The sequence below is a fragment of the Vicugna pacos genome, chromosome 7 (assembly GCF_048564905.1).
Source record: "Vicugna pacos chromosome 7, VicPac4, whole genome shotgun sequence".
Taxonomy (NCBI): domain Eukaryota; kingdom Metazoa; phylum Chordata; class Mammalia; order Artiodactyla; family Camelidae; genus Vicugna; species Vicugna pacos.
This window is the reverse complement of record NC_132993.1, coordinates 41,831,329-41,846,982: the sequence shown is the minus strand read 5'-3', so window position 1 is coordinate 41,846,982 and position 15,654 is coordinate 41,831,329. Positions and strand designations below refer to the sequence as shown.

General features: G+C 40.8%; 1 protein-coding gene and 1 long non-coding RNA gene across 12 annotated transcripts in view; one reads left to right on the top strand and one right to left on the bottom strand.

The window, feature by feature from the left end:
- Nucleotides 1-3,662, top strand: part of LOC140697394 (uncharacterized) — a 37,798-nt gene extending 34,136 nt beyond the window's left edge. For all 3 annotated transcript variants that reach the window (XR_012074387.1, XR_012074388.1, XR_012074389.1), the window contains exon 5: nt 2,423-3,662. This is a non-coding gene — a long non-coding RNA (uncharacterized lncRNA). The remainder of the gene's footprint in view (nt 1-2,422) is intronic.
- Nucleotides 3,663-3,929: 267 nt separating this feature from the next.
- Nucleotides 3,930-15,654, bottom strand: part of CPVL (carboxypeptidase vitellogenic like) — a 111,376-nt gene continuing 99,651 nt past the window's right edge. For all 9 annotated transcript variants that reach the window (XM_015237290.3, XM_072964755.1, XM_015237291.3 and 6 more), the window contains one exon: nt 3,930-4,402. In XM_015237290.3, the coding sequence (XP_015092776.2) occupies nt 4,298-4,402 (105 nt within the window). In that variant the 3' untranslated portion in view covers nt 3,930-4,297. The remainder of the gene's footprint in view (nt 4,403-15,654) is intronic.

Sequence of the window (15,654 nt, the reverse complement as noted above, 5' to 3'; positions counted from 1 at the left end):
GCCAAAAACCCTTTTAAAATGATCGAACAGATGTCTTTCCTGGAGGTCAAGCAGATATAAATCACAACGGCCTGCTTTCAGTTCTTAACTTGGTATCTTAGAGGCAACAAAATCAATCACTCTCGGGTTTGTTTTCTGAACGTTTTTTAGAATCTTCTGAATTATAATAGCAATAATCATTACAGTATGTAAGAAAAAGTAAACACATCTGTGCAGGTAGCTGTATTTTATTCCAAGGTACAGACTTCCTGTGTGATGGTGGAGTTGAACTGGCCTCCATCACTCATCTTTGCAGCTAGTCCCAGCTCCCTGGACCAGAGAGGGACCCCTCACAGGCTCAGCATGAAGAATCAAATGGTTTCTGAGCTTAGAAATAGGGGCTTAAATAGCATGAAGATCGACGTAGCCATGGCCCTTATGTCCTCAGCAGTAAGAGGAGGGGTATTGTCATTCACAAGAAGAAAGGAAGGGAATGTCAGGCTTTCCGAAATAAATCAAGGCTCAAGTCAAGCAGCTTGTCCCAGGATCTATCCTTGGTTTTTGGCCTCCTCTATCTTGTCTTTAGTGGCATGAGAAAAGATGGCTGAAGAACTTCACATAAATAAATAATTCAATGAAAGCTCTTAGTACTTTCCAGAGAATCACAATTCAAATTTACACTAGTTCCTCTTGGGTGGAGCAGATACCACATCTAGTTTCCAAGAATCTGGTTTATATAACATTCAAAATAAAGCACATTTAAAAAATTATTTTATTTTTTATAATTTTTTTTAAATTGAAGTATAGCTGATTGACAATGTTGTGTTAGTTTCTAGTGTGCAGCACAGTGATTCAGTTATTGTATATATTCTTTTTCATTATAGGTTATTACAAGATATTGAATAGAGTTCCCTGTGCTGTACAGTTAAAGCGCATTTTTAATGCTGGTACACACCCTAACCCCAGATGAGGTCACCTGATACTTACCTGGTGATGTCATCAGGTGAGAAAGAGCTTCAGGATCAGGAGGCATCCTCTTCCTCCTCCATGGAAAGAGGATGGAGTTTAAGGAGAGACACTTGGGTCTGAATCTGGACTGACTCTGCCACTGGCTGTGGAAACTCCAGCATGTCTCTATGTATTGATGAAGTTCCATGACTTCCTCTGTGAAATGGGAAAACCATCTACCTGGTAATGTCTTGGTGCATTTTAGGGGCTTAAAAAGAATAGCTGTTATTATTACTTCTTGATTTCACAGAATTAGGTATCTACAGCTGAAATGAACCCGCAGGGAAGGGTTCCCATGTGAGAACGACCTCTCAGAGGTCAGGGCTGGGCCTTCCAGATGTACTCCGGGGGACTCCGGATAGACTCCATTACAACACAAGTGCTTTTCTGCCTCTTTACAGTTGCAACCCAAAGCTTAAATCAACTCACTCCCCACCTCCCCGCACAGTGTGGCGACAGCCTTCAGCAAGCCTCCCCCTGCCCTACTTTCTGCATAGTCGGGGTGGAGAGGGCAGGGCTAACATTGCTCCTAGTTCCAGATTCTGCAGAATTCTAAATTTCCCTGGTCTCAGCCAGCGTGTGGCCAGTCTCCCTCATTTACCTCTACAAGCCCCCCCCTTTTCTCAAACTTTTGCACCGTCTCCTCTCCGCTGTCAGGCTGTCCAGGGAACCCAGACATCCTCTTCCACTGAGCAGATTGAGGCCATGGGGCCTTTCCACTGGGCTGTGCTTCCATAGCAAAATGACCCAAAGGACAGTTCTTTCTCTGAGATTCTGGTGCTGTGTCTTTCCTCTGGACCAAGAGAGGGCACCTTAATGGACCTTAATGAGAGCATCTCATGGAGGGTGTGTACCTTCCATGAAGAGTGTCTACCCAAAGGACTCTTTCCAGTTAAATACAAAAAACTCGCTTTTCTTTTGTCTCTGAACTACCCTTCCCTGCCTTCTTTTAAAGTAAAATACCTACCAGATTCAGTCTCCACAGGACTGTCTCCTCAACGGGCTTGGCTAGGGCTGCTCTGGGAAGGCCTGGAAAGTTGTCCCCGACACACCTCACTGGCCTAGTGCTGGGCGCAGGGAGATGATAAGAATGACAACCTCCACCACTTCTAGTTACCAAGCTGTGATTCTGCGTTGATCCCTATGGCAAGTGTCCCACAAAACAGTCCATTCTCTTTGTTCACTGTAGGTATTTTCTTTAATGTCTCCCTAAACACTAAATTGGTGAATTCTGAACCACTGCTCCAGGATTTGGTTCCTACTGGCCTCTGTTCACGACATTTTTGTCAGCCAATCCATACATAACCTTGTTTTACGTGTGCTAAAGAAAACTTATTTAACATACATTGTTGCTTCAGTGATACTGAACTCATAGCTAACAGCATATAACTCACGCCTGAATGAAGCTTACCTAACATACATCTTTTCTCCGTAGGGCACGTCATAGCCTTCCTGTGCTCAAGAACACTGGACGGCACTTCAGTACTACACTTGGGAGCCCTTTTGAAACAGCAAAATCACCAACAAGAAGCACAGAGATGCAAAAGATGTGGCGCTAAATAGCCTGCCAGAAGGACCCTTGTTTACAGTAGGAGAGCTGAAACAAGAAGGCAGTGTTGCCTCTTTTGACCTCAGCTGAGAATGGGCCCATTGGGTGACTCAAATTTTTCGCCACTCCATGCATGTTTGTGAATGACCACAAAAGATAGCAAGTACTGATTTGGGGCTTACAAATCAATTGTATTTAATCAGCAGGTGGTGCAAATAGGGAATCCACAAATAATGAAGCTTGACTATATCATCTCATGGTTCTCTGGGGAAGTAGTCACTACAACAGTGACACAGGAGCTGGAAGGAACCTCAGAAGGCTCTCCTGGCTACCTTCGTTGGGACTCTGGGAGGCTAGTACAGTGAGGTGACTTACTCCAAAAACATCCACTGCATGTGTGACACACCTGGGACTAAATCTCAGGTCCCCCAGCCACAGTTAGTGCCCTTTCCACTACATAGTGTTGGGACCAAATGCAACTAATTTAACTTGCAGGTGGGGCTATGTGCAAAACTTTTTGCACACTTCCCCCAGTTTATTCTCTGCAATAATTAAAATTTGCTTTTGATCAGAACGTTTGATTTGAGGTCTTAAAGGATATGGCACAATGAGTAATATGTATTAAAAAAAAGAAAAAAGGAAGACCTCAACCCTGAATGAAATCAGGCACAAAATGAGACATTAAAAGAACTCAATAAAATATCTGCAGAGAGAACAGGCTTTTGACTTTAAATTTAGTTCCCCAGTGAGCCAGTTCAGGGATGGGTAATATGAGGGGGAAATGATGCGGGAAAAGCCAAATGTCTTGTAGAATTTCAGAGATATGAGTACATGATGCATGAATAAGAAAGATGTGCTGAGATGTGATATTTTAGTGGTAAAATTACTAATGTATGCATATTCATAAATGTATATATTTTGATGCAAGATGATCTCAAATTTTTTTTGCTATTCCAACAATTTTGCAAACTTAGGTTATTCTTTATTTGGCTAAACGAGGTACAGAATTTAAAACCCAAATTAAGAATTGCTTATAATTAATGTGGCCTGCAGGCTGTTTGATAAATGTGTACACTTGAAATGAACTGACAAACTAAAAAAATAAATAAAAACGACAAAGAAAGAAAAGGCAAATTTTCAGTATGTTCTCTGAATGACACCTACTTATCAATTGGTACTTCATTTCTTTTATGTATAAGATTTCCACTTCAAAGAATTCCAAGCTACCTTTCTTGCTAAGACTTCCTACATTCTAAAGTCTCTTCCCCACCACTATGCCAACATCACCCATTCCTTTGCAATGATAATTCAGATGTTCTTATCCAATGTTTAGCAAACACCTTCAGATGCATAGTATGATAAGCTCTTCTGTTATTTACAGAACGAGATGTAGTTACAGCTGTATTCATTTATTACACTTTTCACATCATATTTGAAGGAATTTAAAATTCCTGTTCAAAGCCCCAACATCCCATTCATGTATCCAGTTCTATCTCAACTGGTGTCACAATCCATCCTTTCCATCCTTTAAGTTAAAAGGTAATTCTTACTCATGCACAGCACTTCTTAAAGTTAATTTTGTAGTGGACCAGCTCTCCCCCCAAACAGACACTCATTTGTTTCAAGGATAATTTTTATTGCTGAGAAATATTTTGCAGATTTAAAAAGATAATTTTATTTATGTGACACTGTCTGTTCTGAAATTTTTCTTTTCAAAGATTAAAATCCCTGAAGTTCTCTTTTAGGAAAGGAGATTATCCATCAGTAAGGATCCCATCCTCTTTCAAAAACGAACCGATTAATCATGTCAAAAGATCTCAAAGGCTGGTCATAGGGTAAAATGTGTCCTCCACCTCGAACAATTACCTGAAAGAAGGAAAAAAGAAAAATCAAAACTTGGAGAATTGGATATTCCAAATAAATGGAAATTTTTAATTCGGATTAAAGTATTCTTAAAGCTTACATGAAATAAAGAACATAGTCTCTCAATCTGTATCTTTGGATATGCTGATTGAACTAGCACCTTAAGGTAAGACAGTTTTAAAATTATGTAGTTATTTAATTTCACACAAAGTTGTATTCATCTTTCACGTGTATAAAACTGGAAAAGTCTTCCTTGTCTTTTTCCTCTAGGAAGGGAGCAGACAGCTCCTTTAGGCTGTGCGGTGATTCTTACCTGGTTAAAGCCCTGAGAAGGCGAGACCCACCCAGGCCAGCTCTGCCTGCAACTGGGTAGAGGAACCCACCTAATTCCGCCCTTCAGTCAGCAGGTCCACTTGGCCCTCAAACTAAGCTATGCCTTCTGTCTTAGGCTTTACCACTAATAAAAGAGATATTTTGACTCTCCAAAAAATTAAAACAACAACAAAAATGAAATCCCTGACACCTGAAATTTTAAAAGGTCATTTTTTTTAGAGCAAAGAGGTAGAAAATTCTATCTTTCCCAACATTTTATTATGAAACATTTTCAAACACACAGCACATTTGAAAGAATTTCATATAAGCACCATTTAGATATTCTCATTAACACTCACTTTACTTGTTTTCTTACAAATGGATCTCACTATCCATCTATTAATCCATTTATCTTTTTGACACATTTCAAAGTAAAATGGGGATATCAGCACACTTCCTCCCCAATTTTAAGTAAAACTGACATCTGGTGGACTCCACTAGTCTTAAGTGTAAACTCACCAAAGTTTGGATAATAATGGACCCCTGTGTCACCTCTCAGGTGTACAAAGCATCCTTGAAACAGTTGAGGTGAGTTCAGACCCACCCAGGGGTCGACAAGGGTCTACCCAGCAAAGGGAACTGATCTCTGCACTTGGAAAGCCTCTGGTTTCAGCAAAAGTCCCAAGGAGAGGACAAGGGCAGGCCTTCATGATTCAAGAAGGGAAATAACGGACACTGAGTGTTGAGAGGCTCTTGCAGGAGAGACCCCTGTGGCCTGAGAGGTCCTGCTGCACATGTGGAGGATGGACAGGAGTTGGTAGTGGGTGGAACGAGTGGACACACGCAGTAAAGGAATCACAGTCAGTGACTTCCAGCTGCTGAATCACAATCAGCAATTAAAGACCACACTGACAAGACCCTTTATAAGAGGCTGGCTTTGTGTTACCTGCTTCAATCTGAAGGGAACTGAAGCACAAAGGAAAAACAAATATATTTGCATAGTGCGTTGATTATATACCATCTTCCAGCCTGGCTGCACATAAATGGATCAACATTATTGGATGAATTTTACTTACCGAATTCTAGTACTTACATAATAGTCCCTTACTTTGAGGGGAACTTTACAGCTTAGTCACGGAACATTTCACCCACCTCTCAGCAGCCCTCTGAGGCCGGTAAGGGATGTGAGATTGGACCTCCCCTCATGCACCACTGGAAACATCTGCCTCATGCTACCCCTCTGCCCCCATCAGCCATCATCTAGGCCTTGTGCAATGAGAGTGGAGCCCATTTACCATCTGTGTTCAAGCTTGCATCTGGGAACCCATGTCCCACTTTTTGTCACAGGCTGAAAGTAAACATATCTGTGACAAGAGCCCCTGCGTGTGACTGGACGAATAAACTTTTGCCACTATCTCAGGCTAGAATTCTCTTCCTGTAGCTTCCCATCCAGTTCCCCAGCCTTAGCAGGAATCTGATGAGTGATTTCTGTGCGACTTCAGCTCAGCTGAGGACACAACGCAGTCATGTTAATGACAAAACCCAGCTGCTTCAGCTGGAAATGAGTTCAGCAGCAATCATCCAGAACAGTAATAAACTGACTACCCAAGAGCTAAAGGTTATCCTGTCTCTGGGACCAGAGCTGCCGCTAATGGAGGGACAGCATAGTGCTTGATGGCCTGTGCTCGGGAGTCAAAGTGCAGGAGCAAGACTGTGTGACCTTGGGCAAGTCACTTAGCCTGTCTGAGTTTCAGTTTCCTTAACTGCACAATAGAGAACGAAATATTACTTCCTGGGATAGTTGTGAGTTACGTGAGGACTTAATGGAATAACATCCATGGAACACTTAGCACAGTGCTTGGCCTAGGATGGGACTCAAGAAATATTAGCCTTGTCATTATTCTTCGAATAGTTATTCCTGTTCAAAATCCAGGCTCAAAATGCTTGTATCAATCAACTAACCTGGAACATTGTGTCCCTACATTAGCATCAACAATCTAGGTTTAAGTGAGTTGTTTAAAACAGTGGTTCTCAAACTCAAAACATCCATAAAAACACCGGAGCTTGTTAAAGCAGACTAGCGGGGTCCCCGCCCTTATACCTTCCAATTCTGAAGGTCTGGAGCAGGGTCTAAGAATTTGCATTTCTAGCAATTGCAAGGTAATGCTGATGCTGTTGGTCTGAAGACGACTCTTTGAGAACCACCGTTTAGAAGAACTTTATATTTTGTGACAAACCAGGCAATTCTCTATTTACATCAAGGGAGGATATAACAAGAAATCTGTTTAACATTTACTCATAACCTCACCTTAATAAATATCTTCCTGATCATCCGTTCTAACACACACACACACAAACTCACACTCACCTTCTACGTCCATGATAATCAAGTGGTGAAGAAGAGACGACAGTGCTTGAGTGTCATAATTCCTATTCTCAGCGACCTAACTGACCCCGGTCCAGTTCTGAGGTGCCATATGTAAGGACCAAATGACACCCTAAATGGTATCATTAAGGTTGCAACGAAAAGCTCACATAGGAACAAAGTCTTTTTCACATGCAAATTCTCCAAGTATGTTCTCTAGCAGTTTCCCATACAGTATTTTACCAATGTTAACCTCAAAAATAAATTTACGAGTGCCGAAAAATAAGCCACTCTGTTGTTCACAGCCAAGCCACTCAGCACTCACAAATCAAGGACACAAACCATTCCAGAGTTTTTAGAGGTGTGTAACAAAATGTGATGGGGTCGTGATTCCATATTTAAATGTGACAAGATTAATCTCAAGGCTCCCTGGATAGAATGATCTCATCCCCAGAAAGAATATATATTTTGGGTACTTCCACACTAGACTTGAAACCCCTCAACTCATGTATCCTAGATGTTCTGAGGTTCACAACTGTGTCATGAATTTTAAAAGCATTATACAAAACACTTTAAAGCTTTGTTCTACTTTATTTTTTAGAAAACAATATAATTCTCCCTGGAACTAGAAACATGGACCTGGCAATAAAGCTTTCCCAGTTGTGCCTTTTGAAATGACAAAATATAGAGGGAAATACACAATGGATGTGTGACACAGATGTGTCCGGGGAGACTTCATGGGGGTTTGGGAGGAACAGATCACTGCACAGACAATGGTGGCTGGGACTGGGGGGAGGGATGCACTAAAGCCAGAGGAAACTGTCGGTTCAAAAGCAGTGGGGCATGAAACTGCACAGCCCGGGCAGCCTTCTGAAAGGGGTTCCCATTATGAAGCATTAGAGGGAAAGCAGAATGGACAGTGGAACAGGTAAACCCCATATGACGTGCTGCTGGGATGCATGGACTTTCCCTACAGGATTTGTGTGTGTGTGTGTGTGTGTGTGTGTGTGTGTGTTAAAATACACATAACATAAAATTACCATTCTAACCTTTTCACAGTGAACAATGCAGTAGCATTCAATACATTCACAAAGTTGTGCAACCATCACCCCTGTCTAGTTGTAGAACGTTTTCATCACCCCAAAGGGAACCCTTACCCATTAACAATCACTCTCCATTCCTCTCTCCCTGCCAGTCCCTGGCAATCACTAATCTGCTTTCTGTCTCTACAGGCTTGCCTATTCTGCATATATCCTCGAGGGTTTTAAGCAGGGTAGTGATATGCTCAGATTCATATTATAGAAAGATGACTTAATATGTAAAGAGGGGGCTGATTTAGAAGGAAATGATACTGAGGCAAGGAGGCGAATGAGGAGACTAGCCCTTCAGGTGAGAGATGATGTAGGCTCATAGGACAGATAGTGAGAAGGGGAGGGGAAGGAGAAGAGGGATGTTGGGGTGGAAACAATAAAATTAATGATTAATCAGACGTAAAGGTGAGTGACCCCCCCCACAAACAAACATCTTCCCCATTGCAGGCTTCTAACAAGTGCAGCTTTGCAAGAAAGACGAGGCACATGGCAGAAGCAGTTTGGGAGGCAGGTGATACAGAACAGGTTTATAGTCCTTGTTTTCTGCTACAGAATGATGCAGACACTCAAGACAAACTTGTTTGTTACAGTTTCCAATTTACACTAAGGTTCTTTTATTATGTTTATTCCATTCCACATTTACAAACTCTTAGCTTTCAGACACTAAGCATGAATAGAAATAAAATAAATATGCCCTCAAATAAAAAGTATACTAAAAAGAAAAAGTACTTGGGAATGAGAATAAAAAATCAACCAAAGCTTGTTAGCAGCCACCTCCTAAAACAGAGTGAGGCAAGTCACCTCCAAAAAAAAAAAAAAAAAAAACCAAAGCCAAGATCAAGGCTCAGAGTGGCTCCCACAACACTCAGGGAAAACTCTTTGAGAACGGTAAGTTCTAGTGCAGTAAATGATTACTGGATAGGAGGGAAAGGTGCTTTAGCTGACCTAAATGTGGCTACCATAGTGGTATCATTTCCAGAGCAGTCAGTACAGGGCTCCGATGCTACCTTATGTTCCCAAGGGGATTCTGAGACACACCATCGTACTTAATCAGTTGCAGCAATATGATAATTTAGGATTTCCACTTTTGATTATGACACAGTGACAGCATGGGTCAAACCAGTCCCACCCTATTAAGAACAATGATAAGCTGAGTTGAAAAGAAAAGATGGCTGCTTAAAAGTATCAGAAAGCAACCGGGACTTGAGAGGCCAAAATCATGGAGAAAAGAGAATCACAGAGAAGGGAGCCTAACATTTTGTGCTGCATTTCTCTTTGGGAAAGTCACCAATTTCTAAGCTTCTCTGGCCAAAAAGCCAAGACAAGAGTGACAGATAAAAGGATGAAAGCTAAGCAGAACTTAGGGTTAAGGAAACAGGCTCAGAGAGGTTAAGTTACTTGCCCAAGATCACACAGCTTGCTGTGCCTCGCATCATGCTCCTGCACTCTGACTACTGAGCAGAGGCCATAAAGCACTGTGCTGTCCCCACAACAGTATTTGCTAAAACCAAAGACAGAGAAATCTTAAAAATTGTCAGAGGAAAAGGAACAGGGCTTTCAATACCTTCAAGAAGCAAGAAAGCTGACTAATTGAAGGAAGAAACAGAAGCTTTAGAAGACAGTAAAATACTATCTTTAAGGTCTGGAAGGACAATAACTGCAAAACAACCTAGAGTTCCTACAGAAGAGGCCTCATAAAATATGTTCAAGGAAACCAAACTGAGAAGAGTTGTTGCCAGCTGACCTGCACTAAAAGAAAGACTCAAGGGTTTTCTTCAGACGGAAGGAAAATGATCCCTAATGGAAACATGAAAATATAGAGGAGAATGAAAGCAATGGAGAATTTACATATGTGGGCAAAATAAATGAATATCAATAATAATATATGTCCTGTGGAGTTTTTTTTTCAATCACGTAGAAGTTTAAAAAAAGAAAAGTCAACAGTTGCACAAAAGGTGGCATAAATCAAGGCAAAGTATTGTAAGGTACTTGTACATCTGGAAAAATGATGAACGCACTATTTTCAAAGCCAATTTTCTTAATTCAAGATGCTTGTTGTAAATTCTGGGTAAACACTAAAAGAACAGATAATAAAGTACTGTATTATGAACAAGCTGATGGTGATTTTTTAAAAAGGCATTATGACCCCCCAAAGAATAGACGGGATAAAAGGATGAGAGTGAATGGCAGAGAGATTTCTGTGTGACATGAAATACAGACTTCTGACAGTCAGGGAACTTTACAGTTATAAGAATCTTGTGGTCAAATAACATACTCCTTCTTTTTAGAGGGGTACAAAATGAATGCTTGAGGGGTGAAAACCCTTCAATCAGATCTCTCAGCCTCCTCTCACAAAATCAGTGAGCTGTTTCAATGTGCTGTGAAAGTGTGTAATTTTTAAAAAAGAAAAAGTCATGGACGCTTTCTGTACATCAACTCCAAGGATCTCTATGTTAATTTCAACAAGGCTGGAATGGATGACTTCGGTTAGAGCCTTCTGTTTCCTTGGTCACTATGATTAATGGAAATCTAAAAGCACAGTACAGTATAGTAGGAAGTGACTGGGCATGGTGGCTAAGGGCATGGACTCAGGATTCAGCAGATCTGGATTTGAGCCTAATTCTGTGACTTTTGCCTCTATTTTCCCATCTGTAAAATGGAGATAAGAATTACAGTGACCTGTTGTCCCAGTTTGCTCAGGACTGAGGAGTTTCTGGGAACATAGAATTTTTTAGTGCTAACACTGAAGAAGTGCCAGGCAATCTAGGGTGGTTAGTCACTCTAAGAATATTTAACTCTCTGTGAGGATTCAGAGATAATGCATATAAAATGTTACATGGCACTTGGTCCACAAATGTGTATTAAGTTTGCACCATGTACCATATAAGCAAATAATAAGCACTCAGCCAAAGGGCATCATACTATTGGTAACTGAATTTTTATGGTCAAAGGTATATTTTTCCCTTTAAGAGCAGAAGTTACTAATAACCATAAACTTCATTACTATACTTTTTCAGAAAGATAGGTCATAATATATTCCTTACGAGGGGAAATATTTCTCTTCTAAGCTTCTTCTATTTCCATGCTATGAATCCTTCCTTTCCATGGGAAAGAAGGTCCTAATTATAGTAAGAAAGCAACTTAAATAAGAGATCAAATCTCTGTCGATGTGCTTAACTGTCTAAAGTGAACTGTATCCCTTAAGCCTGCCAAAACCATGCTCCATCCCATTCTTTCCCTCCACCCCCTTTCACCACATGCAATGCCAAATAGCCTCTTCTCCCCACACAGAAATGTCAAGCAAGCAAGACCTTACTTGTCTTAGCAGAATGGCAAAAAGCTGTTCTGTCTTTTTCCCTTTTAAGAACCCACTTTACAGCACAGGATTTGATGCAATTAAAAAGTAATCGGAACTTTACTCCCTCCATGTCCAGTTGTTCTATTCGACATCCACAAGAGGATAAAAAGCACAAGCTGGTTCATTAATTACCCTTACTCAACATCTAGTTTTATGATCTATATTTGTAGTTTTCTTTTGGAAGAGAGAATGAGAGTGGGGGAGGAGAGGGCAGAGGTTACAGCAGCAAATGCTCCCTGCCTGGAGTGTTGTGAGGACTTAGATCCTGACTCACTGTCTTCTGGGTAACATGGAAACAGGAGCCAGCCAACTTGCCAATATTTTGCTTCCTGCAAACAGCAATGCAGGCTGGCTCTCGCAGCGGTGTGCTGGACCTCTTTCCCACTGGCTCAAGAGATCAGACTATGCACATTGCTGCCCCATTCTACACTCAGTGGCTATGTCATGTTGGTAGCCTGGAATCAGCCATGGGGGCAGTATTTACACCATGGAAATCGGCACACACTGCAGATTAGTGGCTCCCCTTCCCCACAAGTCAATTTATCTTCAGACCACCAGTTCTTCAACATTTTGGCTTTCCTGGGGAAACATGAAATCTTAGGGCATTCTTCCTCTTTCCCAAAATAAATCAAAGAAACATCCATCCAAATAGGTAAATTTTAAGGCCCAAATCTTCTCTGAAATCTTAGCTCAGGATATCATAAGGGCTAGGTTTCAAATATTTGCAGGAAGACAAGAAAGTCGGTGCCCACTTCCATTCCTCCCTGTCTTCGCTGATTCTAGTATAACTGTCAGTAATATTTTCACGTTGTCAGATCCTTCTGTTTCTATCAGAGCCCCCAAGACACTCCAAAGGTGGTCTGTGTGGGACCACTCCTGACTAGAGAAGGTATCGAGATTCAACTGTGCTCCTGACCCACAGCCTAAAGGGACCTCAGATGAGCAGATGTCCCCGGGTTCCGGGCATTTAGGATACAAAACATGCCAAATGAGGCAACACTTTCATGATGCCATTTGTTGAAATAAAACAAGGCACACAGTCTTTACTACTAAACCAAAGACAGTGCAAGGCAAAACCGGTGCCCTTAGCCAAGTTGACAAGGTGGCATGTTGCAACACAACTTTATTTCGTTTCTTCACGCTGCCCATTTCTCTGCCCTACTCCACCCTCCAAATTGTTTGTTTTGTGGCTCCGGTTTAATATTCCCACAAGCAATTTTGTGAATTTGGTTACACTTCAAATTAAAACAACAAGAAGTTGCTGTTTAAAAAGCAAACCCCAATTCCTTTTTTATTCCTCAAATATCATTAATTTTTAAAAACCATTCTCTGTGTGTGGATAATATTTTAAATGTTAGTCTTCTTAGCACTTACTCACTTCCCATAATGAAATGGTTCTCTGTTAAATTTCAATGGATTATTAAAAACCACTCAACAGCTAAGAGAAAATTATGCATCATTGCCTCGCTGTTATACCTCAGCAAATAGATCTGCTATCTAATTTATATTTAAAAGAATACAATAAATTAGCTCCTCGAGTATTAACTAAGTGCATATTTGGGTAGCTTAATTTAGAAGCATTCTTTTTATGCTAATCAGTCCTCCCTAATGAAATAGAACCCCATGAACTAAGAGGACTCTTGGCAAATAATCAGAGTAAAACTGGGAGTTGCTATTGTTTATTATTTCCTTTGTTTTCAGGAAGCAAGCTGTGTGTGTGTGTGTGTGTGTGTGTGTGTGTGTTTTAAAGGAAAAAACCCCTCAAATATGAAGAATTCATTTATTTTTAATGGAGAGGATACTCCAGTCAGCCACTGAGATAATGAAACTTCTACAACTCCTTCCAGAAATTTGTTTCCCAGAATATTTCTCCCGCTTTTTTCTTATGTAACACAGAAAGGAAATAGTCTCCAGCTGACATAAACAATGCATCCTTTCGTTTGATGGGAATTATTTTGAAGTATTCATTATCTCAGCATGTCTAGTCTATTTCCTAGAAGACATTCTGGTGTGTACAAATGGCGAGCGACCATAACATTCCTTGAGAATTGTAGTATTTGAGTGCACACACAAATGAGAGGGGTGTGGGCATAAGGTAGGGGCCAATTTGATTTTAATTCTAATTCTCTGAACATTTAGTGAGTCCCAGGAGCTGTGCTGAGGGGTTTGCTGCAAACATAAATCATACATTATTTTTGTCCTCAAGAAGCTCAGGGCAAATAGGGGAGGAAGGGAATGGAAGAGTTAAATGACACCCCAGTGTGGTACCTGCAAAGGTAGAAGAACTGGAGAGAGATGCAGAGAAGGAGGTATTCTGGGAGAAGGGCTTCCTAGAGGTGACACTGGAGCTTAGCTTTGAAAGGCAAATGAGGGTTTCCCAGGCAGAGGAGCAGGAAGGGATTTGTAAGACAAGCAGAGGGAATCCCAGGGGAATTACTGGCTGCAGAAAAGTAAGGTGTGTTTGGGGAATTATAAAGAGTTTTGTTTTCCAGGATTCTAATTGAGAAGGAGGGAGAGTGAGAGTTCAGGTTGGGGAAGGAAGCACAGGCCAGAGCAGACATCTTTACAACATCTTCACTATTCCGTGTGACAAGTCCGGACTTTATTCTTCAGGTAGCAGGGAGTTAGTGAGAGGTTTTACACAAGGAAGACACATGACCAGACTTGCATTTTGGAAAAAGCACAGAGAGAAGGGTAGCTTGGAGAGAAAGGAGACTAGTCAAGACCGGCTAAGGAAGCTACTGTAAAAGGAGAAAAGGTTAAACAACGACATAAAACACATACTCAGGGTGTCTTGGAATAACGTCTTTTAAAATTTGCGCCTCTTCTTAAAGCACCACAAGGCAAGAACTGTTTCATTTGAGAATTTATATGTAGGGTTGCCATTCTTTTTTAATGTCCCCAAAATGCTGTATTTTTTTTATTGGTTTGTATAAAATCAGTGTTTTTCTTTTTAAGTAATTCTTTGTAGTTTCTGTGTCAAGCACTAGGAAGTGAGTAAAATCAGGCTAGAGAGGATACTATAAAGCAGATGTGAGACATGCTAGCCAAAGAACTGGGTGAACAGTATTTGCCAATTACTGTTCTTAATTTTCTGGGAAGACTCACAGCAAAGTGACTGGCTAAAAAACTTCAATTCCTTGTTTCATTGGGAAAAAGATGGAAGTAACAAGCCCTGTGTTAGGAAAAGGTTCAGCTTCCTCTCCCTATGGTCAAGGGCTTGTCTGCAAATCCAGACATAAGTTGAAATGTCTGTTTTATTAGTTGTTTCCTATCCTGAGCCACTGTTGGTAAGCTGAAGTGAAAACTTTTTTTTTTTTATGCTGGATATTCTGGTACACAACTTCAGCACAGCACACCGGAAAGAAAAATCCATCTATACAACCAAAGCAGCACCAAGATTTGGACATGACACGTACACTTTACCCTTTTACTACGTGTGGATGCTACAGTCTTTCCATTCGATGGTAGCCAGAGAAGACAGGAAAGACAGCAAGAGAAAAAGAAGACAGCCCATGAACACAAGGACTTAACAAACCCAGGTGGAAGGTGCCTAAAGACAAGTCCAAGAGTTGGTGAGATTGTGGAATAACCAGAACTCTTATACATTACTGGCAAGAATACAATCAATTTGGACAATTGTCTAGCATTATCCAAGGAAGCTGAAGATGCTCAAACTCTGTGAACTCATCCATTTCACCTCTAGGCATTTTTCTTAGAGAAACCTGTGCACACAGGCACGGGGAGATATGTGCATGATTGTTCACAGCAGCAATATTTGTAGCAGCAAAAAAAAATGGAAACAACCCAAGTGTCCATCGCAGTCAAATAGACAGATGATATAATCTTATGTGGAAGACTATGCAGCAGTGAAAAAGAACGCAGCACAATTGAACATATCGACATGGATGAATAGCAAAGGTATATTATTGCAAAATACATACAGAATACTTCCTTTTATATAAAATTAAACATGAAAAGTAAAATATCATTTATGGAGATGTGTATCTGCAGTAAAACTATTACTTTTTTTTTTTTAAAGGAAAAGGATGATAGAAACAAAATCCAGGGCGTTGGTTTACCCCCAGGGCCAATGAGGGAAGGGGATGGGATTGGGAAGGTAGGCTGC